Below are 19,107 nucleotides of genomic sequence, written 5' to 3' on the forward strand. Positions count from 1 at the left end.
TTTGCAAAAGAGATAAAAGTTTTACTTTGACCTGTGAATCAAAATCAATACTAATTTCAGAGAAGGAATCCGATACTTCGGTTTTAAAATCAATAATGTCAGCAGAAGCGACGTGAGATAAGAGATCCAACGTATCCTTACAATTCCCTTCTTCAGTAAAATCCATACCGTAAAAAAGCTTATTGACCCTCATACAATCACGACCTAATAAAATATGTGTTGGGGAAGAATTATGATTCAAAACATGAAAATCATAAGAAAGTAAAGAATTAGGTAACACATCTAATCTTAAAAAAGATGAAACAAAACCGGGTGATTTGATAACACACTCATCAATGGTTTTATACAGGTTAGAAGAAACTTTTAAAGGAGTGACTGAAGGGTCAAAAAACTTTTCGAAAACCGATCTACGAATAAAAGAAATAGGACTACCTGAGTCAACCGACGCAAATATTTTACAAGGAATTCCATTAAGTTCATTCACATTAAGAACTTGTTTGTCGCGAACAATAATCCGACGGTCTTGCGACACCGAAGCTACAGTTGAAGAGAGATTTTCCTCGGCCTCCTCAGCAGCTTTCTCCACAGCAGCAACCATTGGAAAAGAGGGTTGAACCTTAGAAGACGCTTCTTTTTTCTTCAATTTGAAGCAGTCGGACTTGATATGCCCTTTATTATGGCAATAAGCACAAAAGACTTCTTTCTTCTGAGAACTGGGGCTTCCTGAAGGCTCCTTGTTGTCATTGGATTTGTCGTACTTGGATGAAGCATCCTTAGATTTAATAGTCTTCGTAGAAGAAGAGAATTTTTTGAGATGCGAAGCACACGTAGAGGTCATACGTTGCATTTTCTCCAAAAAGACATCCAAAGATTCAGTATCGATTGAAAAAGCGGCAGCTTGAATGGAAATATGAGTGATCCCATCAATAAGAGTGTGGATAGTGTCGAAATCCGAGTAATTCAGCTTCTGAGTTAAAGCCATTTTGTCCGTGGCATAATCCTGGAAGGACTCGGATAAATAATTCCATTTTCGAGCTTCTAATTTTTTGACAAGAACACTATGAGGAATTCTTGTTCTAAAACGGCTAGTAATCGATTCTTTAAAAGTTAACCAAGATCTAGTGGACTCTCCAGAGCCCAAGTCGAACCAACGACGAGCATTGCCAGATAATCTGCTCGTAGCCGCTGTAAGCCTCACAGACGTAGCCAGGTTATGAAGGTCTGCTACGTTTTCGATTTTCTTCAGCCAAATGTTTACATCATCCTCTTCAGATCCAGAGAATTGAGGAATTTGAGTAGAAAGAAATTTGACTGCATGTCCTGGAGACAAAGAAGAAAATTCACTGGAGGGATGTATTCTTGAATCTGGAAGTACATCACCCTGAGAGGACCGTCTTGGAAGAGGATCACCATGAGAGAGCCGTCCTGGATCCGAATTAATGCTCATAAACGAAGAAAACATTTGCTGCAACATACTCATCTGCTCATTCTGTTTAGAAATTTGTTGGACAAGGAGAGAGCAGAGTTGCGGTAAACATTCTGGAGAAGTTCCCTTACTAGAGCAGTCAGAAAGTGGAATTTTGTCTGAGGTTTTAGATATCGTACCTGAAGCAGATTTGGGAAAATCAGGCTCTCCATGAGTGTCCAAAAAGGAAGCTTGCGCTTCTTCAAGAGGACCATGATTTTCAAGATGCGTGAGCAGAGCATCAATGCAGCCTTCACGGCTTTTAGGAATATTCGAAATTCCATATCTGGATACCTCCTTTCTTAAATCCTGGTAAGACATTTCTTCGAGGCGGTTACGGAACATCTTGAAAAGAAACTTGAAAAATATTCAAGGACAGCGAAGCACACCCCGGGCCCGAACTTCAAAACTTTTTCTTCTTTTCTTTTTTCGATGTTTTCTTCCGGTGGAACCAATATGGCGGAGAAGCCCCTCGAAAAAAAAAGGCTGGACAAGGAGCAATATGGCCGCTCGATCGTTTTGTCGACACGAGGAACCAATATGGCGGAAAAAACCGCAATTTTCACAGCTTGAAAAGCGCGAAAAAGCGCGAAAAAGCGCGGTGAACACCACACTTAGATAAACCAAAAAGGAAAAAACCGCACAAAACACGAAAAATCAGTCACATCCCACTTCTGAGGCTGTAAGGGTGGCGGATTTAGATCGCGGTTAACGGCGAGATCACGTGATCAGGAGATGGTCGAGCCGGTCGAGGGATTGGTTTTAATCGCGGAAGCGGTAATGGAGATTAACTAAGGAGATTCTTGGGATTGAACACAAGTATATTCTTTGGAATATCCACTTGGAGTTTACACAAAGCCGAAGGTCGGCAACCGTAAATACAAGATAGAACATACATTACACTGCCAAGGAGAACGGTCACGACTACGAGGCAAGAAGGGACTGTATCTTACACCGGAAAAGACCGCGCGAACGGAACGTACGTGTTACCGTGAACACGGTCGGAAAACAACTTGCCGACCTCGCGACCGGACGTGAACAACAACTGCCAGACGTCAAAAACAACTACCGACCGTGAATCTCAATTGCCGGTCGTGATCGTCAACTTCGCGCGCGGCGCCGCAGCCAATCACATTGCGCTACGTCACATATCGTAGCGCACTAGCGCCAAAACAAGGCGACGGAAGTACGCCAGCGCCACAACATGGCGACGGTCTTACAAAGGCATAAATGCAATAGACTGAATTTGTACCATATTAATTTGTACCATAACCAAAAAAACTTAATGTATTTATATCTGCTGCTTCAAATAACTCCCAGTTGAGCTCAGCCCTATCAGTCTCGTATAAAGTACTCTTTCCTAGTACAGGATATAAAAATTATTATTAATACAAATTAGTACAAAGATAGATACTAAATAATCCGATAGATCCGGTTTGATTTTTCTAATTTAGTCCTGCCAGCTTAGTTGAGATTTAATAAGATCAAGATGCTTTCAGCATTGTAATTTATCTTGAAATCTTTGCCTTAATATTAATATTAAATCAGTTGATTCAATCTTTTTTTCAAATTTATAGAAATTTATAGAAAATTATTTTTATTAATTTTATTTATAACATTAAAACATTTATATCATATAAGGAAGACATTATATCGCTTATCATTCATGTATAACAGCTTTGATAGAGTTCAATGTATATACCTAAACATAGATATTTCCATATTTTTATTATTATTATTGTTGTTGTCAGCATGAACTAACAAATAAATTTCTCAAGAAAATAAGATAACATATATGAAAACGTGATTTCCATATAATTACAAAATTATATTAATATTCAAAGATAAATATTTATTATTTTATAATTAATATTTAAAAACAAGTATGAAAATAATATAATATTTTGTGTATATATGTATTATCAATATTGCATCTAATCTTTCTCAAATATTTTTATATTATTGTAAATTATCCGTTTTTTTAATACCTTATATATAAATATTATAATTTTTTCATAAATATCTTGCATGTATTATTTAAGATTGATAATAGAAGTTTTTTTTTTAATTACGTTCCTTGGAACGAGAATGATTTTTCATAAATATCTTGTATGTATTGTTTAGGATTAATAATAGAAGTCTATTGAATTGCGTTCCTTGGGAAGAGATTCGTATACGGGACGAGATTGGAACGAGATTTATATACAAAGAAGACAGAAAGGAGAATATCTGTAGAGCAATGCAAGGTATGTATAATTGCTGTTGTTGCCGGGTCACTATGAGAATATGCGCATGTGAAAAGAAAAGAAAAAAGGAATATTAATCATAAAATAAGTTTAATAATGCAGATCACGAAGAGAATGATTTACAAAGCAAACAAAAAGATTTATTCGAGAAGACTTTGTTTGCTTGCAAACAATTCCCGGTTATCAACAGCTTCGTTTGCTTACATCATTTTGCTGATAGCTTCGATTATCACATATATTTTACATATATAATAAATATGGATTTTTTCTACAAGCAAAGAACGATATGAGATTTTGCTTTTCGTGAATAATTGCCATTATAAAAAATCGTAATCTACATATAAAATTACACAATTATAATATACATTTATTAGCTTAGTTATTTTTGTATTCATTATGGAACAATCTAACTTTTATTATGTATAAAATACATATATTATTATTTAAATTATTACATGTATGTGATAATGCTTATAGACAATTTGGTAGATTGTTGGCGAAGCTATTGACAAAACGATGTAGGCCAGCGAAATTGTAGACAATTGGAATTGCAGACAAATGAGACTCCTTTCAATTATTCCCGTTCGTTGAACCTCGATCGTTGAACGTTTCGAAAAGAATCGACTTGATTTCTTTTATGGTTATGCAATCCACTTTCCGTTAGACAATGATACATTCAGGGATTTGCTTGAATTTAGACGGTGTAAATAAATAAGTTTGATTTGTATGGCAGATTTATTATTTTTATTATAGATATATGTATATAGATTATATGTCAATGAACTGCATATCCTATAGCTAAATCATATGTTCAATTCAAGTGAAAAAGGCCCCTTAATCCGCGTGAAAATTAAATCATCATTTGAATGTTTTATCAAATTCTTTTATATTTTTTGTTTAATTAATGAATACTTAATTAATATTATATTGCAAGTGTCAGTTTTATTGATGCTTTAATTTGATTATTTAATGTAGATATTGCTGTCATGAATATTACTATAATTGTTTTTTAAAGCTATTTATATACAAATTATAGGCATAATATGCATACTCTAGACTAAACATTAATAATAGATAGATATAGATAAACATGATTGATAAGACTAAGAAAGTAGGAACAGAGCGAAGATATAACTGGAACTATATACTAGACTGCTAACACGCGCCTCACATATTTTTCTAGTCTGCGAATATTGTTTTCTAGCAATTATTCGTTAGGCTGAAAAATGTGTGAATGCTCTCTCCACAGGATATGCGTCAATGCCGTTGCTACGGATGGATTCTGTCTCTCGTTGATCAAATGGGCATAAAGACACGTCCGACCTCCTCCCACATACATCCCTATCTTTTTCTGGAGGCTTGCCCCGGCCCTATCTTAGGGTCCATCCGCCACTGCTATTTGGTACAGTGGGGATTTTAGTATATACTAGAGGGATCTTGGGGGATGTGGTCACTCTACGGCGTTGTGCTCGTCGCCGTTTCATACGGAAGGCCAGTCGGAAGCCAGCATGCACGCGAATACCTCCACCGGCACTTATTTGGTCAGCGAGCGACCTTTCAGGGATCCTCCATGGCAATCGGCATTGCATCCATCGAGTGAGATACCAACATCGCTCTGGAGTCGCATGTCACTGTGTTAAAAAGCAGCATTAGGTGTGAGGTCTGGATAGCTCAGTGGTTTAGAGCAGTTGCCCGGAAAGCGAAAGACTCGGGTTCGATTCCCGATCCAGCCACTTGCGCCTCACATATTTTTCTAGTCTGCGAATATTGTTTTCTAGCAATTATTCGTTAGGCTGAAAAATATGTGAATGCTCTCTCCACAGGATATGCGTCAATGCCGTTGCCATGGATGGATTATGTCGCTCGTTGATCAAATGGGCGTAAAGATACGTCCGACCTCCTCCCACATACATCCCTATCTTTTTCTGGAATTTGCAATTAACAATTACATTTTTTTTTCGAAACAATTATGTGTTTTCTTTACACCAATTGGATTCCTCTCATTATTTTGTACATAAAAGTATTAAAGTAAGACAATCGAAAAATGAATATCTTGCTAGATATTTTATGGTTTATGCAAAATTAAGAAATAATTTCAAGCCTCATAACTCGGAAAATACTTAATGAAAACTAACTTAATTATAGTGTATTGGAAAGCCCTCGACATAAACTACAAGAATATGCAATAAAAAATAGGGGGTTCCATTTAAAAAATTGAAGGTGACCTTTACGTGATCTTGACAACACTCTTCAAGGTCATACTGATATCGCCATGTAATGCGTTACTTGAAACCTTACAACTTTTGTCTGAAATATTTTTGTCTGCCGCGCTCAGTTTTTGAGTCATTATCAAATGGTGATATTTTCAACTTTTGATTTCCGACCGGAAATACGCCATTCGGATCGGAAGTTGAATTTTTTTAGGGAAACATGGTACTTTTTATTACAGATTCGAATTATACGTGAAAAAATAAGAAACTTTTGTATCAAACGTTTTTTCTGAAGTGCCTCTGTCAATCTTAAAATTGACCTTGAAAGTAACTGTGATGAACTTTCAATAATTAATATTTCTATTATTATTACAAAAATCGTTACATGGAATAGGATTTCTTTATTTAATTTACTGCGCTCTACCTCCTCACAAGTGCGTGAGCTCATGCTCAGGGACATCCTGTATACAGGGTGAGGCATTTTAATCGCCCCAGGCGGATATCTGGAAAACTAAGAGAGATACAGAAAAATGTTTCATACAAAAGTTGTATGATTCGGAGGGGGACATAAGATGGTGCCATTAGTTTGACCTTGAAGAGTCACGTGAAGGTCACCTCCAACTTTTTAAATGGGACACCCTATATGCTTTTGCATATTCTTGTAGCTCATCTCGAGAGCTTTCCAAAACACTATAATTAAATTAGTTTTCATTAAGTACTTTCCAAGTTATGAGGCTTGAAATCATTTCTTAATTTTACATAAACCGTAAAGTATCTTGTAAAATATTCATTTTTCGATTATCTTACCTTAATACTTTTATGTACAAAATAATGAGAGGAATCAATTGGTGTAAAGAAAACACATAGTTATTTTTAAGAAAAAAGTAATTGTTAATTGCAAATTACATATTTTTTTCGAAACAATTATGTGTTTTCTTTACACCAATTGGATTTCTCTCATTATTTTGTACATAAAAGTATTAAAGTAAGATAATCGAAAAATGAATATTTTACAAGATATTTTACGGTTTATGTAAAATTAAGGAATGATTTCAAGCCTCATAACTCGGAAAGTACTTAATCAAAACTATCTTAATTATAATGTTTTGGAAAGTTCTCGAGATGAGCTACAAGAATATGCAAAAGCATATAGGGTGTCCCATTTAAAAAGTTGGAGGTGACCTTCACATGACCTTCAGGTGACTCTTTAAGGTCAAACTAATGACACCATCTCATGTCCCCCTCGAAACCATACAACTTTTGTCTGAAACATTTTTTCGTATCTTTTAGACTTTATGAAATATTTCGATGGCAAAGTTAAAATGGAACACCCTGTATATATACATATAATATTCATTATTATAATAATTAAAATTTTATTGTTATAATAATGAATATTATATACATATATCATTATTAAAATTTCACTATTTATCTATAATATTTATTATTAATAAATATCATTTATATTCAAAATAGGATAATTAAAATTTGAATATGAGCAGGAGTTGCCTAAAAAGGACGGACCAATCAAAAGTGGTTTCTTGATGGCCAGTCTCTTATTAGAGGGTGTCTAATGAGATGTGAAACAAGGGCAGCCATTTATAATTGGACAGAATTTATACCGGGTATCACAAAACTTGTTATGATATGTCATGTGATACGTGACTATAAAAACAATTAATTACTAACATTCAATCTCTACATATAGAGTGGTCTACTTAAAACCGTAAGTTTTGGAAACATTTTTTAGAAAAATTTTTTAGAAAAACTATTCGGTTCTGAGGAAAAAAATAAGAATATTAATTAAGTGGTATCGTTAAGATAATATCAAGGTCACTCTAAATTTTTTTAATGGAACTCCCATTTTTTTTTATTGTATATTCTTATAGCTTACCTCGAGAGCTTTAAAACACTGTAATAAACTATTCTTTTTATTAGGTATTTTTTGAGTTATGAAACTTGAAATAATTTCTTAAGTTTACATAAATTATAAAATATTTTGTAAAATATTCATTTTTCGATGATCTTATCTCAATACTTTTATATATAAAATGTACATGAAAGGAATCAATTGGTGTAAATGAAACATAGTTATTTTTAAGAAAAAAAATATAATTTGCAATTATAACAGTTACATATTTTTTCTTCCCTAACTTATAATTTATAAATTGTAGTAATATTATGAAAAGGCTATTTTGAACTGATTTACATGCAACATAGATTACAAAAACACAACAATGTGCACAACTTATACATAAGCAGAAAATATTTTATTACAAATACGATAGCTGGTTCTCGCAAAATTTATTGAATAATATTACTAACCTACAATTTCATTAGAATATATGAAAGACTTTTTTTCACAAATGACTATTATGAGATATAAATTTCGAACATTTCTGAGATCACTAAATATGAATTGCAAAAGCAAATAATTTGTAAATAAATACTGTTGGTCTCCCATATACAGGGTGTGTCAAAAGTCTGGATACACTCAAATATCTCGTAAACGTTGCATTTTAGAGAAAAATATTTCAGACAAAAGTTGTAAGACTTAAAAAGACGCATTCAACGGTAATAGCTGTTTGACCTTGGATGGCGTTGCCAAGGTCAGATCAAGGTCAAATTGAATTTTTTAAATGGAACCCCCTATATTTTATTATTTATTCTTGTAGCTTATCTCGAGAGCTTTCCAAAACACTATAATTAAGTTAATTTTCATTATGTACTTTCCGAGTTATGAGGCTTGAAATCATAATTTCAAGCCTCATAACTCGGTCTTAATTTTACATAAACCGTAAAATATCTTGTAAAATATTCATTTTTCGATTATCTTATCTTAATACTTTTATGTACAAAATAATAAGAGGAATCAATTGGTGTAAAGAAAACACATAATTGTTTCGAAGAAAAAATATGTAATTTGCAATTAACAATTACATATTTTTTCTTAAAAACAACTTCGTCTTTTTAAGCCTTACAACTTTTGTCTGAAATATTTTTCTCTAAAATGCAACGTTTACGAGATATTTGAGTGTATCCAGACTTTTGACACACCCTGTATGTTGTTCTTAAATTAACTGTTCAACGATACAATTGTACGCACATAGTAAAGGCTGGCTCAATTTTGATTCTTATCAAATTTTTTTTATACAGAGTGTCTTAAAACTCATAATTATCTCTCAGGGGGTGAAAGAGGATAAAATTCTGAAATAAAAATTTCTGTGTCACTTTCCTCTCTGGTCATTATTCACTGAGTTATTTAATAATTAAGTCAATAAATCTCGTGCGCGCTGTAGTGCCAATTCAAGCAGCATAGTAGTTTTGAGCCAGTGAAGCTACAACTAATACAATTCTTTTCAGGGTTACCAAAATATGTTCGTATGTTTAAATAAACAATTTTCATTTTATTGTTTTTGCCTTGTTTATTAATTTCCGTCACTTTTAGCCATTTAACCATTTAAAATGATAGATCCATTCAAAATTAGTCGTTTAATGTCATCGATTCGTACAATATCACTCATTTAAAATAATCGATTTATTTAATGTTAGTTATTTCACCATTGGACATGATCTTTTTCTTTATTATCGGCCATTTCACATTTTCATATGTTCCCCTCTCATATGTTTCTCTCTCTGTCTTTCTCCCTCCCCTTCACTCTCTCACTTCCTTTTTCATTTGATCATTGGATCACAATTGACTAAAAATCAAACACCAATTTATTAAAAAAACTATAATCAAATAAAATAATATGGAGTACAAAAGTATGGAGCGTAAAATATGAAATTCCCGCGCCGTTTGAATCGGCTTAAACTTCCTTGAAAGATCAATTATGAGTTTTGAGACACCCTGTATATCTCACAGATTAATTTATAATATATTTTAATTAATTTTAACTTATATATACAATATTCTTAAATATTTTGTTTTTAAAATATTACTTGTAAATATCAATTAAAACATAAAAAATAAAAATTATTGATATATTTACATAGGTATTTACCTTGATATGTATACATACAATGCATATGTGAATATATACATATGCACATATGGAAAGAGATATTTATTTATTTCTTGCCTTTCGATTTTGAAAAAGGTTACAAAAACTGTACAGTGCATATAGTATAATAATGTCATACATATAAATAAGTTTTACATAACAATGCCTCTTAGCCTAATTAATTTTGATCTTATAACTTGATAGTTAAATTTCTGTAATAATTTCACAAAATTTTTAAATTATTTTTAGATTATTTTCAAACTTACTAATTTTATTTCCTTCTCATGTCTCTGTTTTCTAGATTTTCTTTGATTTGATTCCCTTTCTTTGTTCTTACTTTTTGTCATTTAGTTGATTTTCTCTCCTTTCTTTTCTAAATTTGATTCATTCTTCTGCTATCTCTTATTTTACGATATCATTTGTTATTAAATGTGCTAACGTTTCACTCTGATATATTATCCTATACAGTATACTATACATAATATACAGGATGTTTTGCAAGGAAATTAACAACATTATAGAATATATTTTAGAGTTCATTCTTGAGAAAAAATTCATATATCATCATAGATCAATTCAATTTAATTTTCGAGATGTGAAGAATTTAATTCTTATCATTAATGATGATTCTGTGTCATGATCGTGACCTCTTGACTTATCTTTAGACTTCTTTTTGTCGGCTTGAAATCTTGTATATACAGACCATTAACAATTAGATAGAGAGAATTTTATTAATATTATACAGACATTTATAATTTTTATAAAAATACCAGACATTTATAATTTTTATTATGTCAATATTATTATCTTAATCATATTAATTGTTCAAAATGTCCACCTTCTGTATGCAAACATACTATTGCTGTTTCTCGTTATGTCAGATCGTTTGACAGCGGTCATTAATTGATAGAAATTAATTTTGCTAAGTTCATTATTGTAATAATATAATAATATTTGTGATCTCTTTTATTCTACTCACTAATTATTGATAGATCTTTGTTTTGCTCTCATTGTATACATTATTGTAGACGAACAACCCTGTAAGAAGTTAGAGATAGTCAGGAGATTGTTCAGAGATAGTTCAGAGGTAGTCAGGACTGACAAGAATTAAATTCTTTATATTTCGATAACTGAACTGAATCGATCTTTAATGATATATGGGGTATATGAAACTTTTTGCTTAGAAATAAATTCTAGAATACATTCTAGAAATTCGTATCCTCATGGAATATTCGATTGTGACAACAAATTTTATAAAACTTCTTTAGATGATCATGAGTAACTCGTCCGCATTCGGTGAAGGGATAAGCTATTACAGAGAAACGCGAATAAAACGGAATTTATGATTCGTTCATCGTATCGAAAGTAACATTGACCTCGATCCAAATCGAGTCCTACTTATTAGACAAGATACTTTAGGTCGCACCTGTGTATCTCGCATGCGAAACCTGTTCAGAAACGTTAACCATGGGATGCACTTACTTTTCAGACGACACAGTAATGGACAGCTTCGCAACGGCGAATCCTTTTACAGACATCAAGGGTTAAATTTGAAGAAGAAGAAGAAGATTTCGCTCGCGGAGCGGAATCTAGATGCTGGATAGGATCAGGACGAGGGAATAGAGAAGAAAGGAAGAGCGCGAGAGAAGAAACAGAAAACGCAGACGTGACAGACCCAGACAAAAACCAAGTATAAGATAAGGGAAGAAAGAGGGATGGGCGCTGGGATGGGTAGGAGTGGCACGAGCGGCGGTCTTCTCGAGGCACTTCCCACGGGAACCCCGTTTCATGTGGCGATGCTTGGTCTCGATAGTGCCGGAAAGACAACTGCCCTGTACAGACTCAAATTCGATCAATATCTCAATACTGTGCCGACTATCGGTTTTAACTGCGAGAGAATTCGCGGTGGCATCGGAAAAGCTAAAGGTACGTTTTTTTTGCATCTATCCATTTTTTCTAAATTATTTACAAAAAAAATTTCAATAAACTAAATCTTAAGTATTTTTTAAAGACCAATTTTCATTTTTTCCTATTCTTCTTACTAATTAAGTTTCTAAAATTTTTCATTTTCCATTTGTTTTCTGTGTTTCAATTTTATTCTTGCATTATGCAAGATAATTTAAATGAATATACTCAAGGAGATGATGTATAAACATATTATTTTATATTTATTTTCTCAGTCTGAATTGATTATGTACATAGTTATTTATAAAAATTTTAATAAATTAAGTCTTAAGTATTTTTTAAAGTTTCAATTTCTTACTCTTTCCTATTTTTTACTAATTGAATTTTCTTGAGCTGAAATTCTCTTTTTCCGCTCTCTATTTCAATTTTAACATCTGCACCACACAATGCAATTAAAATTAATGTAACCAGAGATATTATATGCGAGCATATTTTTTTATATTCGCATTTTTTATTCTAAATTAATTGCATATATAATGATATATAATTTATGTAGACATGAGCAAAGTTGAATGAAAAAGCAATCGGCAAATAAATAGATTATAAAAGATAAAAATGTTTAATTATCTATTATATTTTGGAAAAATTGACTAATCATTTAAATTTTAATTTTATTGTAATATGTAATTATTAAATATTAAACTGATAATATATTCTATTTTTTGCATTGTTATACAATAATATATATACATTGCATAAATAACATTCTCTGTAAAAATGCAATCGAATGAACAATTATACTTTCATAATATATGTGATTTTGATATTTGATTCTGAAATTAGTATCATGAATTGAAAATTGTCATATATTATATTAAATTCGAGGAATTCTTTAAAATCTATTAATCTAATTACATATAATTCAATAAAAAGTAATGTTGTTTTAGTACAAAAGTAATATTTTTTGTAGTTTTTTTGACATTAAATACGACTTTGCTCTATAATGTTGCAAATTCGAAAAATTTGCAATTAAAATTACAGAAAACGATTATTTTATTATACTTTGTCATATACATTATAACTACAATACATAATGTGTTCGAGAAATTTTATTGCAATCAAAATTAAATATGATATTAAATGATTAATCTTGTCCTTGTGTTTTCTTTGTTCAACTATGATAAGCAGGATGTTTCACAATTTCCGTATAATATTTCAATAGCGTATTCTAAAGATAAAATGGAATAAAAAATCCTAATATAAAAATATCGAGACCTTAATAGTTTTAATAATTTAACTTATAAGTGATTAAAGTTTATCAACGATATCGTATAGAATTCTTGAACGAAAAAATAAAAATAAGACAGTTAATAGAAACTCGTAAACAATTTTGAGCCTCCATTTGTCACGCCAATTTATGAAATCTATCCTGAGAGATGGGAAAAGGAAGGAGGGAGAAATTTTTTAAATAAAAATTCAACAAATTTAATCACTCGATTTAATAACTCGGTTTCAAAGAGATAAATTCAACGATTAAATTAAAATAAAAAATTAGCTTAAATAATAACATAATAATTTTTTAAATCCGACCTACAATGTTAAGATCGATCTTCGATATTACACACACACACACTCACACTTACGCGATAATTTTGTTGAGCAGTATATATGTATGTGTGCGTGTGCGTGTGCGCGCGCGCGGGCGGGTGTGTGTGTGTGTGCGCACACGCACGCACGCACGCACGCACACACACACACACACACACACACACACACACACACACACACACACACACATATATATATATATATATATATACAGGGATGGGAAAGTTACTTTTTAAAAGTAACTCGTTACCGTTACTCGTTACCGAGTAAAAAAAGTAACTCGTTACCGTTATTAGTTACTTATTTTTAAAAGTAACTAGTTACCGTTACCGTTACTTCAAAAGTAACGATTCGTTACTTTTCCCGTTATTTTTAATGTTAAAACAAGATAGAATTAAATAAAAAATTTACTTTGGTAATATTTTTTATTAAAATATTAATATAAAAGCAACAAATTCTTTATTTTAAATTTACAAAACCGTAAAAAATTTAAAGAGATATAGATTTTAAAGCACTTAACATGTAACTTCACATGTAAATAAAAAAATTTTAATTTTAATTAAATTTATAAATACAGCTAAATTTGCATTCTTTTTGTGCTCTCGTCCGATATTACGTCAAACTTAAAAGCTGACCAATCACATCCATTCCTCAGACGAATGAAATAACTGTGATTGACCAATAATATCATTAATCGCTCCAGAGGTGGCTGTGGAGCTGGCACGACAATCTACGAATTTTAATGTTCTTGACCAGTATGACATTTAGACCAGCATGACATTTAGACCATTCCGACCGTTTACTATTTTATAAATAATTATTTAAAAAAATCTCTGCTTGAAAAATGTTTCTAAAGAATAGAACTTTTATAGAACTGTCCAGAATTGCCGTTAAAACTACGGAAAATCATCAGCACAACACATTTTTACTAAGTGTCGTGCTGGTCGAGGACATTAAAAATTCATAAAAAATTATTAATTATTGAAATATCGGTCTGAAATTGCATATATAGGCTGAACTATAGCAGAATTATTGGGAACTCTTGCTAAAAATAATAATATTCAACGCGTTTTGGTTCTTTAGAGGGAAGAGTGTCGTGCTAGATTCGTAAAGTTAGCACGACATTTTTTCGATTTCGACTTTTTAATAGAAGGAATGCGGAACTCTTTAATTTTTATCAGGAACTGTAGAACTATGAAAAGTGCTATCAGAACTCTTAGTATTTTTTTGAAATTCGTAGATTGTCGTGTCAGCTTACAGACACCTCTCAGAGCAATAAATTTCATCCGAAATATTATCGAATTTTATATGAATGTCGGTCGATGACTAAAAATTGAATATGACAGAAATACGATGTCATAAGTATTTTCAAAATATGAAAAGTAACGGTAAAAGTAACTGTTAAATTCGTTATCGTTACTAAAAAAATGTAACTACGTTATCGTTATAGTTACAGAAAAAAAAATGTAACGCCGTTACCAGTCCGTTACCAAAAAAAAGTAACTATAACGGTAACGGCGTTATAAGTAACGCGTTACTTCCCAACCCTGCATATATATATATACATATATGTTTGTTTAAATAGGTTGTCCCATTTTAACTTATCGTTAGACACTGTAATATCTCGAATACAATGCATTTTCAAAAAAAATATTTCAGATAAAAGTTGTAGGATTTAGAGGAATATCAGTTGATCTTAAGTATAGATGTCAAGACTATGTAAAGGTCGACCTAGTTTTTTTAAGTGAAATTGTTTTAATTTATCTATATAAATCTATATAAATCTTCCTCACAATAGACCACGTAAAAAATTATAGGCAAAAATTATGCCAAAATTAAGCAGAAATTGAATAGTTTACGAGATATTTTTTATATTTTATGTTGACATAATTTTGCATAAATTATAAAATATTTCATATAAAATATTCATTTTTCGATTATTTTGATAATAAATCTTAATAAAATTAAGATTTATCTTAAATTTATCTTAATCTCTTATGCACAGAATAATGAGAGAAATCAATGTTGATGTAAAGAAAACATCCCACATAGCAAAAGTTGATCCTAGGTACGACCACTATATGCTTCAAAAACTTTTAATTATCCGAAGGATATTTGTGTAAAACCGGATATACTTAGGATATACTGAGGATATCTGAGTCCGCTTTCATGTTATCCTTAGGAGATCCAAAAATAGATATCCCTGGGATGACTTACATAACAAAATTAAATCGCAACAATATTCACTGGAGGTTTAAAATGTCTTTTTCATTGTTCTAAACTGATCCAGAAAAAATCATTAAATATATGAATCTATTTAAAATATCTCGAACGAAATACTTTTTTTTGAAAAAATATTTTATGTAAACACAGTATAGTTTAAAAAAAAGCAATAAAACAGTAATCTTAAATAGTGTCGCCAAAATAAACTTCAATGACATTACAATTTTTTAAATGGAAATTTAAATACTTGAGCTATCTATAAAATTAATACTGTTTTATTGCTTCTTTAAAGCTGAATTATTTTTATCTGAAACTCTAAAGATGATGAACGGATCATTTTTATTTATTTGCCCGACATTTGTTCGTCCGATTTATTAAATCAATTTAATATCTGAAGTGCCTCAACTGAGGTTGCGTCGGACATTAAATTGAAGGAAACTATTTTTTTTAGATCATATTTGTCGCCTTTTGCAAGTTTTATATAATTCTCATGATTAAACTTAAATACGAGAGAGAAGCGTCGCGTAGCGGTAAACGAACGAACTAGTGATCATATATATACGTGCGTGCTGTGTGTTACAAATTTATATCTCGGAAACGAAGCAATTTAGAGAAAAATGAAAAAAGAATCAATTGGTGTAAAGAAAACATACAGTTGTTTTTAAGAAAAAATATGGAATTGTTAATTGCAAATTACATATTTTTTCTTAAAAACAACTATGTTTTTTCTTTACATCAATTGATTCCTCTCATTATTTTGTACATAAAAGTATTAAGGTAAGATAATCGAGAAATTAATATTTTATAAGATATTTTACGGTTTATGTAAAATTAAGAAATGATTTCAAGCCTCATAACTCGGAAAGTACTTAAACTAGTACTGAAAACTAACTTAATTATAGTGTTTTGGAAAGCTATCGAGATGAGCTACAAGAATATGCAACAGCATATAGGGTGTCCCGTTTAAAAAGTTTGAGGTGACCTTCAGGTGACTCTTCAAGGTCAAACTAATGGCACCATCTTATGTCCTCCTCGAAACCATACAACTTTTGTCTGAAACATTTTTCTCTAAATTGCTTCATTTCCGAGATATAAATTTGTAACACTTTACGTGGGCCACCCTGTATATATACATACAGAGTAACTGAAAAAGCGCCCACGGAGCAAATAACGTTATACCTGATTGAAAATCGAGTTGAAAAGTCCTGAACCATTTTTTTCTATAATACTTAATAAAGCGGTAATTATTGAGTAAAATTGCGCCAATAAGCACCGACCTTTAGACGGGCACACGTCAGTGAGCCGCGCGCCTGCCGAGACGGTCCACCGTATTAGACATTGTCTGCCAGCGCGCGGCGAAACATAAAAATGGCGATGGCGGTAACCACGGGTAGCAGCGCGCTGTCCCTCCCCTCGCCGCGCGCCGGCACGTAATGTCTGATACGGTGGGCCGTGCTATAGCTTGAGCGGTCGAGCGCTTCTCTCATTCGTCCGATTTCAATAATTAATATTTCTATTATTATTGCAAAAATCGTTACATGGAATAGGACTTCTTTATTTAATTTACTGCGCTCTACCTCTTCACAAGTGCGTGAGGTAGTGCTCAGGAACACCCTGTATATATATGACAATCAGAAATATATTCTCAGGATATCCTGCGGATGATTTTTTATCGTCTGTATTGTTTAGATTATTCGATCAAATCAGGATGTCCTACGGAGATCTTATGTTATACGAGATATCCTCCTGGGATATCAACCCAGACAGCACAATGACATCTTAAAAACGTATTAAAAATAAACAAATTGGACGTTTCATACGTATTTAAAATATCCAGATTAGAGCCTAAAATATCTTTAGGATGTTTTATGGATATCCAGTGTTACTATTTTGGACATCCCAAAAATGTCCATTTTAAAGACCAAACGGACTAAAATTGGACTTGTTTTGAACATTAAAAAAATATTTTAAAAATAGGTATAAATAATTTTTACAAAATATTTTAATGAAAAAATTTAAATTTATTATATTAAATTTTTCATTATTTTATATTAAATTTGTTTCATTATTTTATATTAAATTATTCGCCGGACATTTACTTGTCCAACTTATAAAATCAATTTAATATCTGAAACTCGTGATTTAGATCAGAAATTAAATTGAACAGTATATTTTTAATCCTATTTGTTACCTTTTGCAAACTTTATATAATTCTCATAACTAAAACTTAAATACGAGAAAGATAGCGCATCGCACGTCGCGTAGCGGTAAACGAACGAACTAACACATCCTTGCGTGCTTGCGCGAAACTTTGATGTCCAAGATCGGACATCTTATGGACGTCCAAATATTGGCCATTAACGGATGTCTCAAATCGAATGTACGATGGATGTTCATTTCATGTCCATGGACGTGTGGACGTAAAATGGATATAAAATGAATATCCATAGGATGTCCTGTGCTGTCTGGGAATCCTATGGGTGACTTTTTAATTTAGATCAAAATGGGATCATTTCGATCAAATTAGGATGTTCTATGGAAATCTTATGTGGGATGTAATTGTTTTTTAAGAAAATACATGAATTTGCACGAGCAGCTACATATTTGTTCTTAAGAACAACTGTGTTATGTATTTTCTTTATACCGTTTTTATTTAATCTTTTTCAATATATTGTAAATCTATTTGTAAATCTATCATTTGAAACTTAAAAGGTTCTGTGTTTCCCTTTCGTATGAGTGAAAAACATTAAAATCGAAAACGCATAAAAAAACTGATTTTTGGAAGTAAAAGTCTGTAAAATATACCAAAAAATCTGTAAAATATTTTCTTTACCTAGAAGTTTAAACAAAAGTAGAAGATCAGGAAATTATTTTACAAGACTTATATAGACATTCTTAATATTATAGACTCGCTTCTTCGAGAGCTATCGAGTGATGTTATTTTTGTCAAAGGTTTTTATTTGAAAAATTGAAGAAAATTAAATTTCCTCTCTTCTCCCTCCTCGCCCTCTTTGAAATCTCGTTAAGAAAAGATAATTTATGATGAAAAGGTTTTTTTTATGATGAAAATCATTTAATATTTTTGAACATAGGTGTTAATTTCCTTGTATGGGACGTCGGTGGACAAGAAAAGTTACGGCCATTATGGAAATCATACACGAGATGCACAGACGGTATCATTTTTGTTGTTGACTCCTGCGACACCGAGAGGCTTGAAGAGGCGAAAATGGAACTTACTAGGACAGCGAGGAGTCCGGACAATGCGAATGTGCCGATTCTAATTCTCGCCAACAAACAGGATTTACCTGGTATATAACCGATACTACAAACATTATACATATGTACACATAAAGGACAATGGGACAAGACATTTTTCTAAAGGTATACGTAAACAACACGAAGCACATCGCTTAATCACTAGAGCTTATCAAACTAAATTAATT

General features: G+C 31.7%; 1 protein-coding gene across 10 annotated transcripts in view; it reads left to right on the forward strand.

Annotated features, from left to right (window-relative positions):
* Arl4 (ADP ribosylation factor-like 4) overlaps nucleotides 1–19,107 on the forward strand; it is a 71,080-nt gene that overhangs the window by 42,507 nt on the left and 9,466 nt on the right. For 4 of the 10 annotated variants that reach the window (XM_083094411.1, XM_083094414.1, XM_083094412.1 and 1 more), the window contains 3 exons: nucleotides 3,590–3,711; nucleotides 11,418–11,854; nucleotides 18,757–18,972. In XM_083094411.1, the coding sequence (XP_082950537.1) occupies nucleotides 11,644–11,854; nucleotides 18,757–18,972 (427 nt within the window). In that variant the 5' untranslated portion in view covers nucleotides 3,590–3,711; nucleotides 11,418–11,643. Of the gene's footprint in view, nucleotides 1–3,589; nucleotides 3,712–4,894; nucleotides 5,114–11,417; nucleotides 11,855–18,756; nucleotides 19,046–19,107 lie in introns of all 10 variants that reach the window. The other 6 variants (XR_014437833.1, XR_014437834.1, XM_083094418.1 and 3 more) reach the window with 4 other exon arrangements.

The sequence above is a fragment of the Camponotus vicinus genome, unplaced genomic scaffold (genome assembly GCF_025532165.1).
Source record: "Camponotus vicinus isolate PSW18456_S1 unplaced genomic scaffold, iyCamVici1.0 SCAF_3, whole genome shotgun sequence".
Lineage (NCBI taxonomy): Eukaryota > Metazoa > Arthropoda > Insecta > Hymenoptera > Formicidae > Camponotus > Camponotus vicinus.